Below are 14,982 nucleotides of genomic sequence, written 5' to 3' on the forward strand. Positions count from 1 at the left end.
ACATATAAATACACACACACACAATATATATATGCACACATACATATACACATACACACATACACACACTATATATGTTACATACACTACCGTTCAAAAGTTTTAGAACACTTTAATTGTTCTAGTTGTTTTTTATATTAGCACAGTTCAAGACAACAAATAATGTGAAATGGTTTAAAAGTAAGTTAGAAACATAAATATATGAAATTTTAACCTGAAATGCAAGAAATAGTCTGAATTTATGATTTATGAAAGAGCTTTTATCAAGGAACACATCAAATATACCTGCTCTGCAGCAAAGAAAGCGATTTATGGTTTGGAATTGGCTGTAAACTGTTCCTACAGGTGTGTCCACTTTTGTAAATTACGTTGAAACCCTCTGATTCTATATAACCAGTGTTGGAGCAGACGGCATTACAACACTCTCTAGGGCAGGATTTGAACAGAGCTTATAGCTACCGTATATACCGGCGTATAAGACGACTTTTGAACCCCGAAAAATCTGCTCTGAAGTCGGGGGTCGTCTTATGCGCCAGTAATACAAAAAAAAAAAAAAGTGTAAAAAAAAATAAATCATTACTCACCCCCCCCGGCGTTCTGTCGCGCTCCGGCAGGATGTCGCTCGCTCCTCGTCCCCGGCGCAGCATTGCTTTCTGAATGCGGGGCTTGAAATCCCCGCTTCCAGAAAGCTAATACACACGCCGGCAGCCATGACAGCATTGAATGGCTGTGATTGGCTGAAGGCGCACGTGTTAGCAATCACACCCATTCAATGATGTCATTGAATAGTGTGATTGGCTGAAGCCACGTGTGTTTTAGCCAATCACAGCCATTCAATGATGTCATGGCTGCCGGCGTGTGTATTAGCTTTCTGGAAGCGGGGATTTCAAGCCCCGCATTCAGAAAGCAATGCTGCGCCGGGGACGAGGAGCGAGCGACATCCTGCCGGGGAATGTGAGTAATGATTTTTTTTTTTTTCTCCACTGTATACCGGCGTATAAGGTGAAAGTTGGGGGGTCGTCTTATACGCCCCGTCGCCTTATACGCCGGTATATACGGTATCATAATTACTAGAAAAGGGCAATTAACTAATGAAGACAGACAATTATAACCCTTAGGGCTCCTGCACACTGGTGAAGGCGATATCGGGCCGTGATTCACAGCCTGATATCTCCCTTGCAATCCTTCTGAAAACTCCTGGATGCAAGGAGTTTTCACATGGAAACAGCCTTGTATTACTGTCGGGTTTCCCATCATCCCTGCTGCGGCTGTCATAGCTGCGGCAGGAGTTTGTGATGTTCTCCGACTTTTCCTAATGGGGCCGGCACTGCTGCCACTGCCCATTTTGAAAACATGTGCAAACCCCTGGATGCCACAGCTTCGCATCCCTGTTGGGCTGAAGGAATCCGCTGCTGCAGCTATCACAGCCGCGGCAGAGGATAGCGATGTTCTACCACTGTTTTCAATGGGGGTGGCGCTGCTGCCGCTGAGTCCATTGAAAGCAATGGGCTATATCGCAAAAAGAAAATAAATGCTGTGATTTTTTTTTTCACGCAGATAAGATTGAAACCATTGAAAATCATTGGTTTCATAATCATGGGTTTTCACCCACTCTCGCATCGTAAGAAAATTGCACGATTTGCTTGCCATTGTAAAGGTCCCCTTAGAACTGTAGGTCTGTCCTACCAAGAAATTGCCAAGAAAGCCAAGGTGGCAGTCAGTACAGGTTCCTATACCATCAAACTGAAAACTGGAGGAATCTCTGACAAGAAGAGGAGATAAGAATAAATTAGTAGGCTTCAAAGACAGAAGGATGAAAGCAAAGCAACCTACAAATCCAGCACATTTGTGTAAAGTTCTGTCTCAATGTTGGGATAGAATTTCTGAGCAATATCTGAATGCAATTGTAGAAAGAATGCCTCAATTGTGTAAAGCTGTTATATGAGCTAGAGGCGGCTAATTTGAAGAGTCAAAAACCTAGATTTAATTTGGTGAAACAAAGTTAATCCATTAATTTTATTCATCTTAACTTATTTATTTGTTCTATACTTTCATTTCCAAGTGCATTTGAAACATTAAACTGCATACATTTTTAATAAAAACTGGAAAAAGTGAGGTGCTCTAAAACTTTTGATCAGTAGTGTAGGTTTAACTTTGCTATACTGTAGCTGTGTATATACAGTTGCAAGAAATAGAAAATGTGAACCATTTGGAATTACCTGGATTTCTGCATTGATTACTAACAACATGTGTTCTGATTGTTATGCAACACCCCTTTATGTAGGCAGGATGTGTAGCTGTTCTCACCTCAGATTGCCACAGTGCTCCACCCAAATGTTGGTGGGAGCTCCAAAGGAATGTTGGAGGGTTTTCCTCTTCAACTAGAGGTGAACTCAGGATACTCCCACCTAGGATCAGTACACACTCCCAAATGACAGGCATAGAACTACCTGGCACATTTATTTGGATGAGATGATACAGTAGAGAGTCAAGTAGAAGTAGTACAAATATGGAATAAATTAAATAAAGCCCACTTCAAATGTCACTATGGCCTCCATGGAGACTTCCATTTTAAATCCCCAAAATGGATGGGACTTGAATGAAAATTATCTTACCTATAATTGAAAACTGCTGGAAAGGATACCAATGGTTCTCCGTTTTGTCAGGTTTCTGTTTGTTTCCAGCATTTTGTGCTAGAAAAATAATGCGGTGGGTCCTTTTACTATTTTTAGCACAAAATGCTGAAAACTAATGGAAAACTGCTGAAATAGACACCTATTGGTCTCCATTTCAACAGTTTTCATTAATGGTAAAAATAATTTTCATTCAAGTCTCATCCAGGGGTGCTCTTTTTGGGATTCTAAATAGAAATTACCATGACATCCTGGAACTGACACCATAACAAGATGTGAACAGGCCCTGCATCACAAAACATAGCACAAGCCTGGCTGGGGTATCAATACAGAACTTCCTCCCGATATAATAACCTATGGCAGGTTTAACAAAGAGTTGTGAAACAGTTACCAAACACATATACCCATGAACCAGGGTGGATAATGATCACACACCCCTATACTGATAGTGATAGCGAGCAGCACTGTTCTAAAATTTCTGTGTTATCTGCAGCTCATACTCTCCTACATCTTCATGCCTGTGGCATTCTTGATGGGAGCACAGTGGGATGAAGCAGGTCTGTTCGGTGAGATGTTGGGAACAAAGGTAATTCTAAATGAGTTTGGGGCATATCAAATGCTGGCTGTTTATAAGGCTAACCGACTGCAAGCTCTTGAAGAGTGGGTAGATGGATCAAGACAGTGGATTTCAGTTGCCACAGATGTTAGTGAGCTTCTAGGAACAATTTCTGGACTTTAATATTACAGCAAATCCCGTAAGTTAAGGCCCATTTAGACACAACGATTATCGCTCAAAAGATGTCTTTTGAGCGATGATCATTGTGTCATTTACATTGCAAGATGATTGCTCAAACGTTGAGTGATCACCTTGCGCTCCAGAGGATGCAGAGAACAAATGGTGGGGCGTTTGGGGTGGGTGTCTTCGCTTGCCTTCTGCATCCAGCTGTTCCCCACTCCGAACGCTCTGAGCGGAGGACGCAGAAGACAAGCGGGGTGTCCCTGCTTGTCTTCTGCATCCAGCTGTTCCCCGCTCAGAGCGCCCGGCTGCGTTCTTCATACCCCGCCTGTCATCAGGGAGTGGAATACAGCTGAAACAACAGTATCAGCTGTATCCCGAGGTAAATCCTTGATAAGACTCATCATTATCCTTCAGCATGCTGAAAGACAACGATGAGCGATGGTTTACCGAAAACTGCACGATGTCAGTGCAGTTAGACACAACCATTATCGCTCAAAAGATGGCTTTGAGCGATTTTTGAACAATAATCGTTGTGTCTAAATGGGCCTTAACAGTTCTCTCGTTAGCTTCTCAATAGCAAAAGAAGAGGTCTCAGCAAAGTCTACTCCATATTGCAGCAATCTGATGTTACACCATAGTTCCAGATTGAGCTATAGCATTCAGATGCGGGAAGGAAATGTAGTGGATGACAGAATCCTTCTCCAAGGTAGGCCAGGGCACTATAGGCGTCTCTTAGGAGTCTGGTTGATCTGCAGAGGCGATGCTGCTCCAGGGCTACTTCCTTCCCTCAGAGCTAGCCGATTGGCTTTCAGGATTGTCTCTTTGTCCCCCAGCATAGAACTCTCTGAACTTTAATGGACATTTAGTCTCTGTATCTCCAGGCCATGAGCCTTCTTTCTCCTTCCTGTACCACAACCTCCTCCAAGTCATTGCTCAATCAGTCTCTTCATCTGTAACTCCTCCTAGTCTAGGTTGTAGAGACATGCAGTTCCAAGGTATGGTGCGAATTGTAGTCCAGTGAACTTCAGGAAAAGACGTGCTGATGCCTGCTGCTGTGATTCCTTGCTGGGCATCAGCTGCACATCCACTGCACACGATGCTGTCTCTTCAGGGATTAGACATTATGTAAACTACAATTATAGACAGTGTCAGATTGGGGTGCCTAGGACCCACCAGTACAATTACCTGATCTTCATTTGCAAATAAAATTAGCACAATGTTGAGAAGTCATTTTAAACCAGTCCATCTCTCCCAGTAAACGTGATTTGCATACACAGCCCTCTTCACGTCATGCTATGGCATCTCAATAGCATTAATTTTTGGACTCTGATTTGGCCATTCCAAAACAAAAATATTCTTTGTTAACCATTTTTGGTCGATTTAATTATGTGCATTGCATCACATAACATCTCTCCAGCTTGAGGTCATGGACAGTTGACTTATATTTTCCAGTGAAATGCTTTGATACACCTTGAGTTGTTGCCTCAGTGATCAGAAGGTGTCCAGGCCCCAAGAAAGAAAAGCAGGCCCAAACCATGATGCTTCCCAATTGGGAAGAGGTTTTAGAGTTGGTGAGCAGTGTTCTTTTACCTTCATATATAGTTTAGAGCTAAAAACAAAAACCACTTATGTCTCATCTGTCCATGCAACAATTTCCTAGAATCACGGGTGGAACATCCAGGTGGTCATGCACAAACTTAAGACAGGCAACATTGTAAATCTTCATCTTAGTAGAAGCTTACATTGCCACACGAGAAGGACACTTCAATTTCAGTGTGCACGTCAGATTCTTGCTTTTGTGGAAGGCTGCAAAGCACAGGATTTCACCATGGCTTGTGCTGATGGCGGTGGCAAGGGGAGGTTGCCGAGCTCTGAAGAATGCATGTATAATTACTGGACTCTGTGACTTAGGGCTCAGACAGCCTGCCTCTGTGAGTGTAGGTGGGTTAATTAGCGCACAGCATGTGACAATGTAAATATAAGTTTCTTCTAAAATGAAGCTCTCAGAAAAATCATTAACACTGAAATTTCCTTTAGGCTCATTTACATGCAAAGACCATCTTTCAAATGATTGAAAGATTGACAGTTTTAGTGATCATTTTGTATAAAGTGCTAACAGTTACTAATGTCTATTAGTCTTTATCAGCTTCTTATGCATGTAAATGAGCCTCCAGGAGCAGTTTGTAGAACACAGCAGGTGGTCTGAGCTTCCCAATTAGCTCCATTGTCCTCAGACGAGTTGTTGGCATGAATACAATATAATCAGCTGCTCCCCTGCAGAACATAGTGTGCCGTTCCTGTTATCCACTCTCTGCCTAAACAATGGAGTTTAAGCTCACCTTAAAATCATTGTTCAGCCGAAGAGTAAATGATTGCAATGTTTACACGCAACAATTATCGCTCATATGCCATCATTTGAACAAATTTTGAGCGATAATCGTTGGTGTAAATGGGGCTTTACTTTTTCAGAAAAGAACTGAGGTAATACACAATAAAATGTGCTCTCTATTCTCAATAAAGACATGAATGGAGATCCTGTTGGTCTACCATTATGACTTAGATAACAATTGGACAACAACTTACTAGTTATCAATGCAGAAATCCAGGTAATTCCAAATGGGTTACTTACTTTTTCCTGCAACTGTAAACTGTATTCTTCACAATTGATGCTTTCCACTGGCGCCTATAGACACACTATGGCGAAAATTTATTAAGACTGGCGTTTCATATGTCAGTCTTAATCCACACATCGTTTAAAGTACAACGTACTAAATTTACTAAAAGGCACACACACCTTTTAATAAATTTGGTGAATCTTTAAGCACATAAATTGAAACCTACACCTGCTAAGGGTAGTTGTATATTTGTGCTATAATTTACACCAGCTCCTGAAGTAAATTGTAGCAAATCCGTCAGTCAGTTGGAGGCCCATTCTAATGCCACTTTTGAAAAGTGAGAGAACAAAATGGGCAAAAAGAAAATCAAATTATTGCACAAATGTGGCTTCTGCTATGATTTTTGACTTTTTATGCTAGAGAATTGGCAAGAAGCTTTTAATAAATCCCATCCTATGTTCCCTATGAAGTAGACATTCTTGGTATGCTGCTGTGGCTCAGGGTGTGGTCATGAAGCTGTGAGCTGGTCCTGGAAAGAAGTGGTTATACTAGTTTCTAGAGGTGGTATATTATAACACTTTTCTAGTACAGTATTCTGTTTTGAGGAGAAGGGTGGGACATGAATTACTACATGTGATTCAGCTGCATAATTGTAAAGCATTTGAATATCCCAAGCTACTACACTGCACATGTGCAAATCTATACAAATAGTAGATTGATGAATACCCTATTTAGTCAGCTATCTCCATCAGAAATATCATGCTGCCTAAATTGTCCCCAGAAGTCGTCAACTTATTTCAGTGAGAACAATTAAGATTAATTTGACCAAAATAGGGCTTAGGTTAATTTTCAATGACAAGAGTTAATATGTAACATATCTGCTAACCAATTTATAGACCTTGGAATTTCCTTCTATCTGACCCTTTCTTTTACACTTTATGTGTTTTATTACCTTCATTTTAAATAGAATAATGCAGTAACAAAGCTACCAGTATTACAAAGAGAAAAAAACTGAACTCTTCAAAAAAGATTAAACACACACTCATACTATATATATAGTATATATAACACAATCTAAACTAATACATTTGAATATTTGTACCGTTCATGTCTTTTATTCAGCACATTGAATAAAGATTTACAGTGCACTGAGGAAAAAATAAGTGAACCTCTGTGTTAATGACTTCTCCCTCGCTGTCCAAAATGTTCTAATACAATGACTGACAGCTGTAGTAGTCTCCTGATTGCATGCTACAGCTGGTAACCATTGCTTTAGAGCAGAGGTGTCCAACCCGCGACCCTCAGGCCGCATATAGTCTTGGATGGCTATGAATGTGGCGTACAGGGTCAGATTGGCCATTCACTGCACTGGAAAAATTCCTGATGAGCTAACCACTCTGTGGACTGACCGCTGCACTTCATTATAGACAGGGCCAGCTGCTGTTAGTGGCAACTTAACTACATGCGGCCATTCCTGTGTATAAGAACCACAGTGGCCCGCTTGCCCAACTACTACTGTGTGTGTCTGTGAAGTAACAGAGTACGAAGACACTGGCACGCAACAGGGAGGAGCCTAAGGGTGGACAATTAACATTCAGTCATGCTATTGCTGCTCCAGGTTGTAGGAGAGTCACTGTGGAGAGGAAAGTCAATAGGGAGCCATGCTGGCCGAGTCAGCAAGCCGCCTCACTGGTTCAGTGCTTAGTAGTCCCGCCTTCAGCCTACACAGATCACGTAACACGCTGCTGGCCTGGAGGCATTGGGACCTACTCAGCAGAGCAGCAACGAACAGTCTAGTGCCCTTGTTAGCTTTGTCTCTTTCTGCCCTATCTGTAATTCTCTCTTGGGCAGCAGCTAGGCCAGCGCCCAGTGCCCAGCAGCAGTACTGTGAGGGAGTCTGTGTGAGTTAATGAGTTGGCAGCCCAGTGCGGACAGTGGTTAGTAGACTAGTCACCCCAGCTGCATTAATCCACATGCGAAATCCAACGTGTTTCGTTAGTTTTTGTGCATTTAATGTGTGGCTCAATACAACTCTTCGTCTTCAAATGTGGCCTAGAGACGCCAAAAGGTTGGACACCCCTGATTTAGAGCATCTGATTGGGCAAAGGAAGAAAGCATCAGATGAAAACTCCATATTACAAAGCACTTGTGTTCAGTGTGCCCCAGGGTCCTGGGGATTAAACTACCAACTTCTATGTGATGTGACTATTGATAGCTTTACTAAAAAGGTATCTGATCTCCATGACTCCTACATAAATCTGTCAGGAGTTTTGTCTAATCCTTTTAATAGATGTGAAAAAACTGGAATCAAAAGTAAACCTATTAACTTGTAGATTGAATGCTCTGCTTATAGATTTAAATGATACAATTCTGATTGCCTACAACCAGTACAATGGGGGTTTGGGTAAAACAATATTCAGTGAGTTCTTAGGATTGCCCTAGTGGTGGCTCCAGACAGCACTAATTCATCATCATTTAAAGGGAGTAAGTGCATCTCAGCAATGATTGATAAAGTTTTAGATAATGTAAATTTATACAGATTTGCAATTAATTTTTATTTTTTTAATGCATCTTTAGGAATAATCTTCAATTCTGTCCATAATTGCATTTTCACAAGTCTCCTATGTTTAAAGCCACTGCCACGTGTTGGCAGTAGTGGTTGCGCTTGCATAGTTATTTCTGTGCATTTTGCTATGCATAGGGATGGAATTCAAGAGCAGGCATTGCTAGAGCATATGTAGTAGCTCCCTGCCCGGCCACCTCTCTCTCTACTGCTATGTAATTGAATAGGACAGCTCTTGTGCATGTACAGCAGTTTCAAGTGTCATCCTATGCACACAGAAGTCAATAGAATACAATATACCAGTAGCAAGTACAATAGTCTGAGAGCTGTTGTGCTCAAAACAATTGCTATGTAACAACCACAGAAAGTTCCAGGACTCAGGTGCAGTACTGAGCAATGTAATGATGGAGACATGCGGGCAGAGGCGTAACTTGAAGCTTCTGGGACCCAAGGCAAACCCTGTAACAGGGCCCCAACTATAATGCTTTAATCATAGTACTGGGCTCCGTATATGGCGAAAAAAAGGCCTTATAGGCCCTCTAAAGCTACTGGGCCCGGGTGCAACCGCATCCCCTGCATCCCTTATAGTTACGCCCCTGCATGAAGGTTAAGTGCTCATCATATTTAACATCAATATGATTTGCAGGGGTGAGATGAAAAGAGGTGATGACAATACCCCTTTAGCTCTATCTCTATTCAGAAAATTGGAGCTCAAAATACTATAACAGTAGATTAATACGCATAAAGTTTTGTCCGAGTTTCAATCAAAAAATAAATGATGTTCAAAGAGGAACACAGATTTTACAGCAGGCAATAGTATGGATTATATTTTTTGAAGATATAAATTCAAGTGGGGAGCCTCTATAAGGCACATATAGATCTACACCTAGGTGAATATTACAAGATGAAACGAAAAAAGTATGATGGACTTTTAAATAATCTCACAGAAAAATAATATTTTAAAACAGGAATACTAGTAAATCCTGATAGACCTTATATACTAACTTCAGATAATTTACAAAGTCAAAAACGGCGACCCTGTACAAAACCTAACCTTAACTTCCTCTATAACATCCTATATAGGGAAAACCAGGCTAAAACAGGATTTGGTTCCCAACAATTAAATATAGTATCCATGTAGGAGTTATAGGTCTTTTATTACAGTTATAAGGATCACACCACTATATTTAGGGTGTAAAAAGCGAAATTCGGGTTAAGTTACAGACAGGGTTGCCCTTTTTGGGGCTGGTGCTCTGTAAACTTTCTGAGGTATATAGGGTCTATTATAGTTTAATAGTATTCCTGCTTTTAAATTATTAAGAAAGGTTATGTTTCAATAGCCTAATAGTCATTTTTCTATGAGTTTGTTTTTTCTCTAAGACTTTGGGGTGTTATAGGAGTTGACCCATGGCTCTTCTACCCTGGTTTGTCTGTAGGACTTTTAAATAATGTTGTGAAGATCAAATCCATCCAGTCTGCAGAACCCATTAACATCTTGGCAGATAAAAGCTGTAGTTAAAATAAAGAAAGGTTACATCGAAGATGGGATTACATTTTGAGTTTTCTAAAAAAAAAATGTGAATTAAAAACAATGGTATTTTGCATTGCTGAAACCACCCAAAATGCAACACTGTTATTTACTCACCTGTAGTGTGAGTTCTGGATAGTTCACCATCCCTCCCAGCCAGGAGAAAGCTTTATTAATAAACTCAAGTAAGGCCATGAATGCGATTAAATTTGCTGCAATGTTTGCAACTAGACTCACACAGGTAGATGCACCATTGCTAGCAGCTTCCAGTATAGTTCTTTCTTCCCTTAAGGTGCAAAGAAACATACAAAATCATTAGCAGTTAAATATGATGATTGTCCAAATGACATTACATTAATGTGCCTGTTGCATTAGGGTTATCAGATCTGCATTTAGTGTACAAATTGTTGGTTAACAAATATATTTGTTTTGTTAAATTGATGCATTTCATATCCAGGTTTTAGGTTGGCTTCACACAGACATAAGTACAATTGCGCACACCTTGTGCTATGAAAAATGTTTTGTTGTATATTTTACTGTACTTTTTCTGCCAGCAGGGTATGTTTCATTGCCCATGGCAAACAAATGCACTAATTGAAATGGCTAGATTAATTACAGATGTGTACTTGTTCCATCGCAATTACGCAGTGTTACACTCACCTCCTTGGCTATTGTGCGTTAATTTGCACATCTCCATTGACTTCTATGGGGACCTATTCGCAGGGAAATATTGCATGTTCTATCTTTTTTTTTTGTGCAGCCAAAACGTGAATCTAAAATGCATGTAAACAAACCCATTGAAATCAGTGGGCTCTATTCACTGCATATTCCGCGCACAAATACGTCTGTGTGAAGCTAGCCTTAAAGTGAAGTTCATCTGAGTCAGTGAAATGCACCAAATTTGGACCATGACCAAATTTCAAAGGCAACTTCAATGATTTCTTAAAATTCATTCATTATGTAGCTATCCCTCCAATATATATAAGTGAGCTAGTGTTACCTTGATTAGTTATTCCTTTCTATCTGCAACTCCTAGCCTCTCTTTCCTCAGATGGTCATGTGATCTCAATTCTGACCAGCTCAGATTTACTTGGGGTTGTGTATTTATAGTTTCTAGTCAGCTTCTCAGCCTGTGTGATGCTGTTATATGCACCTACCACTAAAACTACATGCAAGGGCACACAGACAATGGTGATTTTTTTAAATGCCAGCATAAAATGAACAGCAATCAAAAAGTGAAGGCTTATTATTTGGATGTTGGCGTGCATTTAGAATGAACGATATCATTCACTTTTGAACGATTATTTGAATGATAATCGTTTCATCTAAGCGCCTTAAAAAAATCTTACTTTCATGATTGTGTCTGATAAGCCTGATGGTGCCTGCAGGAGGCTGCACTGCAAGGAAGTGGCTGCAAGACACAGAGCTGCATCCCAAATTCTATCCTTTTGAACTCCATATCAAACTGGAGGCAACATGGCAGAACAGGTTCTATACACTTCTGTGGGTGCTATTTCAATATGTGTATTGCGTGATGGCCACTCAAGACACAGACTGCTACTTGAACTCTGCTTTATTTTTTGCAGCTATACTTTGCATCAATACTAGAACATGTTGCAGAAGTATATGGCATAAAAACTCTTAACACTATGAATAGTCTCTCTGAAGTAAACCAAAACAGCACAGTCCCTGTGACCTTCTAGCTAAGCGTACCACCAGTGAACTAGGTACATCTAATGGTTGGCCCACCTTCTCTGCAGACTCTTGACACTGGCTTACTTGCTTTACTTATGTACAGATTCTCTTGTACCTGCAGTCTTGGTCTTTGAAACTCATAACTTGGGACTTAAATGACTCTGGGTGGATGCAAATGATGTGCAGAATCCGTTCTCTCTCTTCTCTATGGCTTCTTGTTGCTCAGTCCCTTGGGAGCTCTGCGTCACACTTATCTCTATTTTAAACACACTGCTTTCTCTGGATCCCTACTTATCACAGTTACTTAGCTCCATCCCCTTCTCCTGTCTCAAACTATTCCCAAGGAACCAGTCTCTTTATTGTAAGGCACCTTAGCACAGGCTATACCTAATTTCAACTTCAAACAAAATAGATCTATAATACAGCTGTTTGTATGGAGTCTGAGGGCAGAATATAGAACCTCACAATAGGACTATATGGCAACACACAAAGTCCCTACAGGTTGGGAGTACAGGCCTATAGGGACTCTGTATGCCACTGTATAGAGTCCATGCATATGGCCATGCTGTGTGCATGGACTTCAACCTACAACACACAGTGATACTGTATATACTGAAAACATCATTATACAGCAAACTACTACTACTTTTACTACTTTACCCTTTTTCTATCCTGACACCATCCTTGCTTTTGTATTTTGATTCTTCTGTTTCAGGGTAAACCAACTTGGAAAGAGCAAGAGCACAAGGAGCAGCCATGACAGAGGCAGCTATAATTGAAGATGCATCAATCTGGAATAAAATTTGCATGTATTCAGAATGCTTAAATGTAATTCAACCTATATCCCTCCTCCTTATTTATAACTTTTCAGGGCTGGCATTGGGGTCAGGGGAAAGTGGGCGATGGGCAATTGCTCAAGAGCTCCGCTGCTTCAAGCCTTTACAAATACTCATTCTTCATCTCTTATCTCTGTTCCCTAATATTCTTCAGGAGTTAATCAAGCAAGGAAAAAAATTTGGAATGTTGCGCAGTGTGATTGAAAAACATAAAAGAAGGAAAACCCATCTCATCCAATTCCCCTCTGCTACCATTTTTACGGTGCCAGGTGACCTATTGCTCTCTAATTCTTGCTGCAGCTGCAAAGACGTCCTAACAGCGAGACATGATCACTGCAGCTAATTACCAGCTGATGTGAGCCGGTGACAGATTGCAGTGGTCACATATTCCTGTTATCGGTAGCTTCACTGCTGTAGCAGGAAGCAGGGAACAGTGAGGAGCCTGGCACCGTCAGAACGGAATAGCAGGGGATTCTGTGAAGTGCCTATGCCTTCTTTTATGCTTTATCTATCAAAATAAGTAGCTTTTCAGTATTTTTTGTGCCTGGATAAACCCTTTAAGATTGTAAATCCATTTGGACAGAGCTCTAATTACTTTTTCTTGTAACATTTATTCTTCTAGGTCTTTACCCCTGTTCTGTACCATAAAGCACAGTAGAAGAGATATCTTTGTACCATGTTAGCTAGTATATGTTACAGGCAATGTGTGAAATGAGTCCTTGCATAGAATGCCTAGGCAATCTATAGAATGCAAAAATGGGACGCCAAACTATGAAGTGATGAATATTTTACACATTTCCTAGGCATTCTATGCAATGCCAAAAGGCGAACCTACGAAGTCTAAAATATTCCCCTGCCAACAGGCTGGAGCCAACACCTTCCTTCCTTCGGGCACTCAATTTTTTTCCCTACACCAAAAGATATGATTCCACCCTTTGCAACATTAACCCTTTCCAATCCACTGTCTGACGTCTTCCTACATTCTGATTGAAGCTTGTACAGCTCCTAAGTCAGAAGACGTCTGACAGGGTATTCTTACAGTCTATTGCCAGCCACTCCACTGTCGGAGCCTCTCTGGCGCACACACGCTAATTTTAGCCAGCAGATGGCACCGTTGTATAACAGCAAAAAGAGAAAGCCTTTTAGGAAACCCTGAATCCAAAATTGGATTGGAAAGGGTTTAACCCCATCATCATCCTTCCAATGTTCTACAATCCAACCCCTATTGTCTTCCAATGTCCCACAATCCAACTCCATCTTCTTTCAGTGTCCAACAATGCAACCACAATACTCTTCCAATGTACCCCAAAATCAAACACTCATCCTCTTCCAATGTGCACTACTACAGTTCAGAAAAGGACAGAGAGAGACACACACAGGAGGGCTCACTTACTGCCATGTGGTCCCAAAGGAGATGCAGGCACTGCATGCTACCAGATCAATACTGTATTTATTTTCTCTTTTTTTCTCTCTGTCCTGTACTTTTAGATTTGTATGTCTCATATATGTCATGTATGTCTCAAACGTTTTTTTTTCCCATAAAGGCCTTTTCATGACATTTTTCATACTTTGCCTAAAATACTACTTGGCATTTTGTAAAATTTTTAGGTATTCTATACAATGCCTATGGAAATATATAGCATATTTAAAGAAAACACACATTTCATTCTTTGCTTAACAACCTCACCCATTCTATAGATTGCCTAGGCATTCTATACACTGCCTGTTTTTCGCACATATATAAACATAAATGCCTGTAACATATATAGAAAAAATAAAACCAAGAACATCCACAATTTTAAGCATGTCCTAAAAACACATCTCTTTTGGGAGGCACACCATATCTTCCCCATTATCTCATTTCTACATTCTCCATTCAAACGTTGTCAAAACATTTCCCACACCCCATACCTTCTGATTTGCAAAGTGTTGCAGAATATTTGGTGCTATATAAAGATTATTATGATGACAGTTATTATTGTTAATAAGTAAAGTGAAACAATAACAAGAGGGAATGATCTTACTCCAAATGAGATGTATGCACCCATCACACTGCCAGCAATGGTTCCGAAACCCCCAGTCATCACAGCATGCAGTTCAGATTTTGTCATGTGTGGCAAGTAAGGACGAACAAGTAGTGGAGCTTCAGTCTATGAATTCAGGACAGAAAATACAACCAACTATTATTGTTTTTCAAATGAATTTACAAAGCTAGTCTACATCAGTAGCAACTGTCTCTTGTTCTTACCTGTCCAACAAAAATATTACCAGCCACACTCAGCGTTTCTGTAGCCGTGGTTCCCATTGTTACTTGCAGGATCCAGGAAATCTAGAGCATAGGTTAAAAGTTTTTATACAGTTTAGATGGCTTTT

The 14,982-nt window shown here is 40.5% G+C and overlaps 1 protein-coding gene across 1 annotated transcript in view; it reads right to left on the reverse strand.

The window, feature by feature from the left end:
* The window catches only part of LOC136610063 (sodium/nucleoside cotransporter 2-like), a 61,549-nt gene that overhangs the window by 9,763 nt on the left and 36,804 nt on the right, over positions 1 to 14,982 (reverse strand). Inside the window, exons 9-12 of the mRNA XM_066589330.1 lie at positions 14,858 to 14,938; positions 14,634 to 14,759; positions 12,434 to 12,564; positions 10,196 to 10,364 (exon numbers count right to left, since the gene is read on the reverse strand). Of these exons, the coding sequence (XP_066445427.1) occupies positions 10,196 to 10,364; positions 12,434 to 12,564; positions 14,634 to 14,759; positions 14,858 to 14,938 (507 nt within the window). The remainder of the gene's footprint in view (positions 1 to 10,195; positions 10,365 to 12,433; positions 12,565 to 14,633; positions 14,760 to 14,857; positions 14,939 to 14,982) is intronic.

The sequence above is a fragment of the Eleutherodactylus coqui genome, chromosome 2 (genome assembly GCF_035609145.1).
Source record: "Eleutherodactylus coqui strain aEleCoq1 chromosome 2, aEleCoq1.hap1, whole genome shotgun sequence".
NCBI classification, from domain to species: domain Eukaryota; kingdom Metazoa; phylum Chordata; class Amphibia; order Anura; family Eleutherodactylidae; genus Eleutherodactylus; species Eleutherodactylus coqui.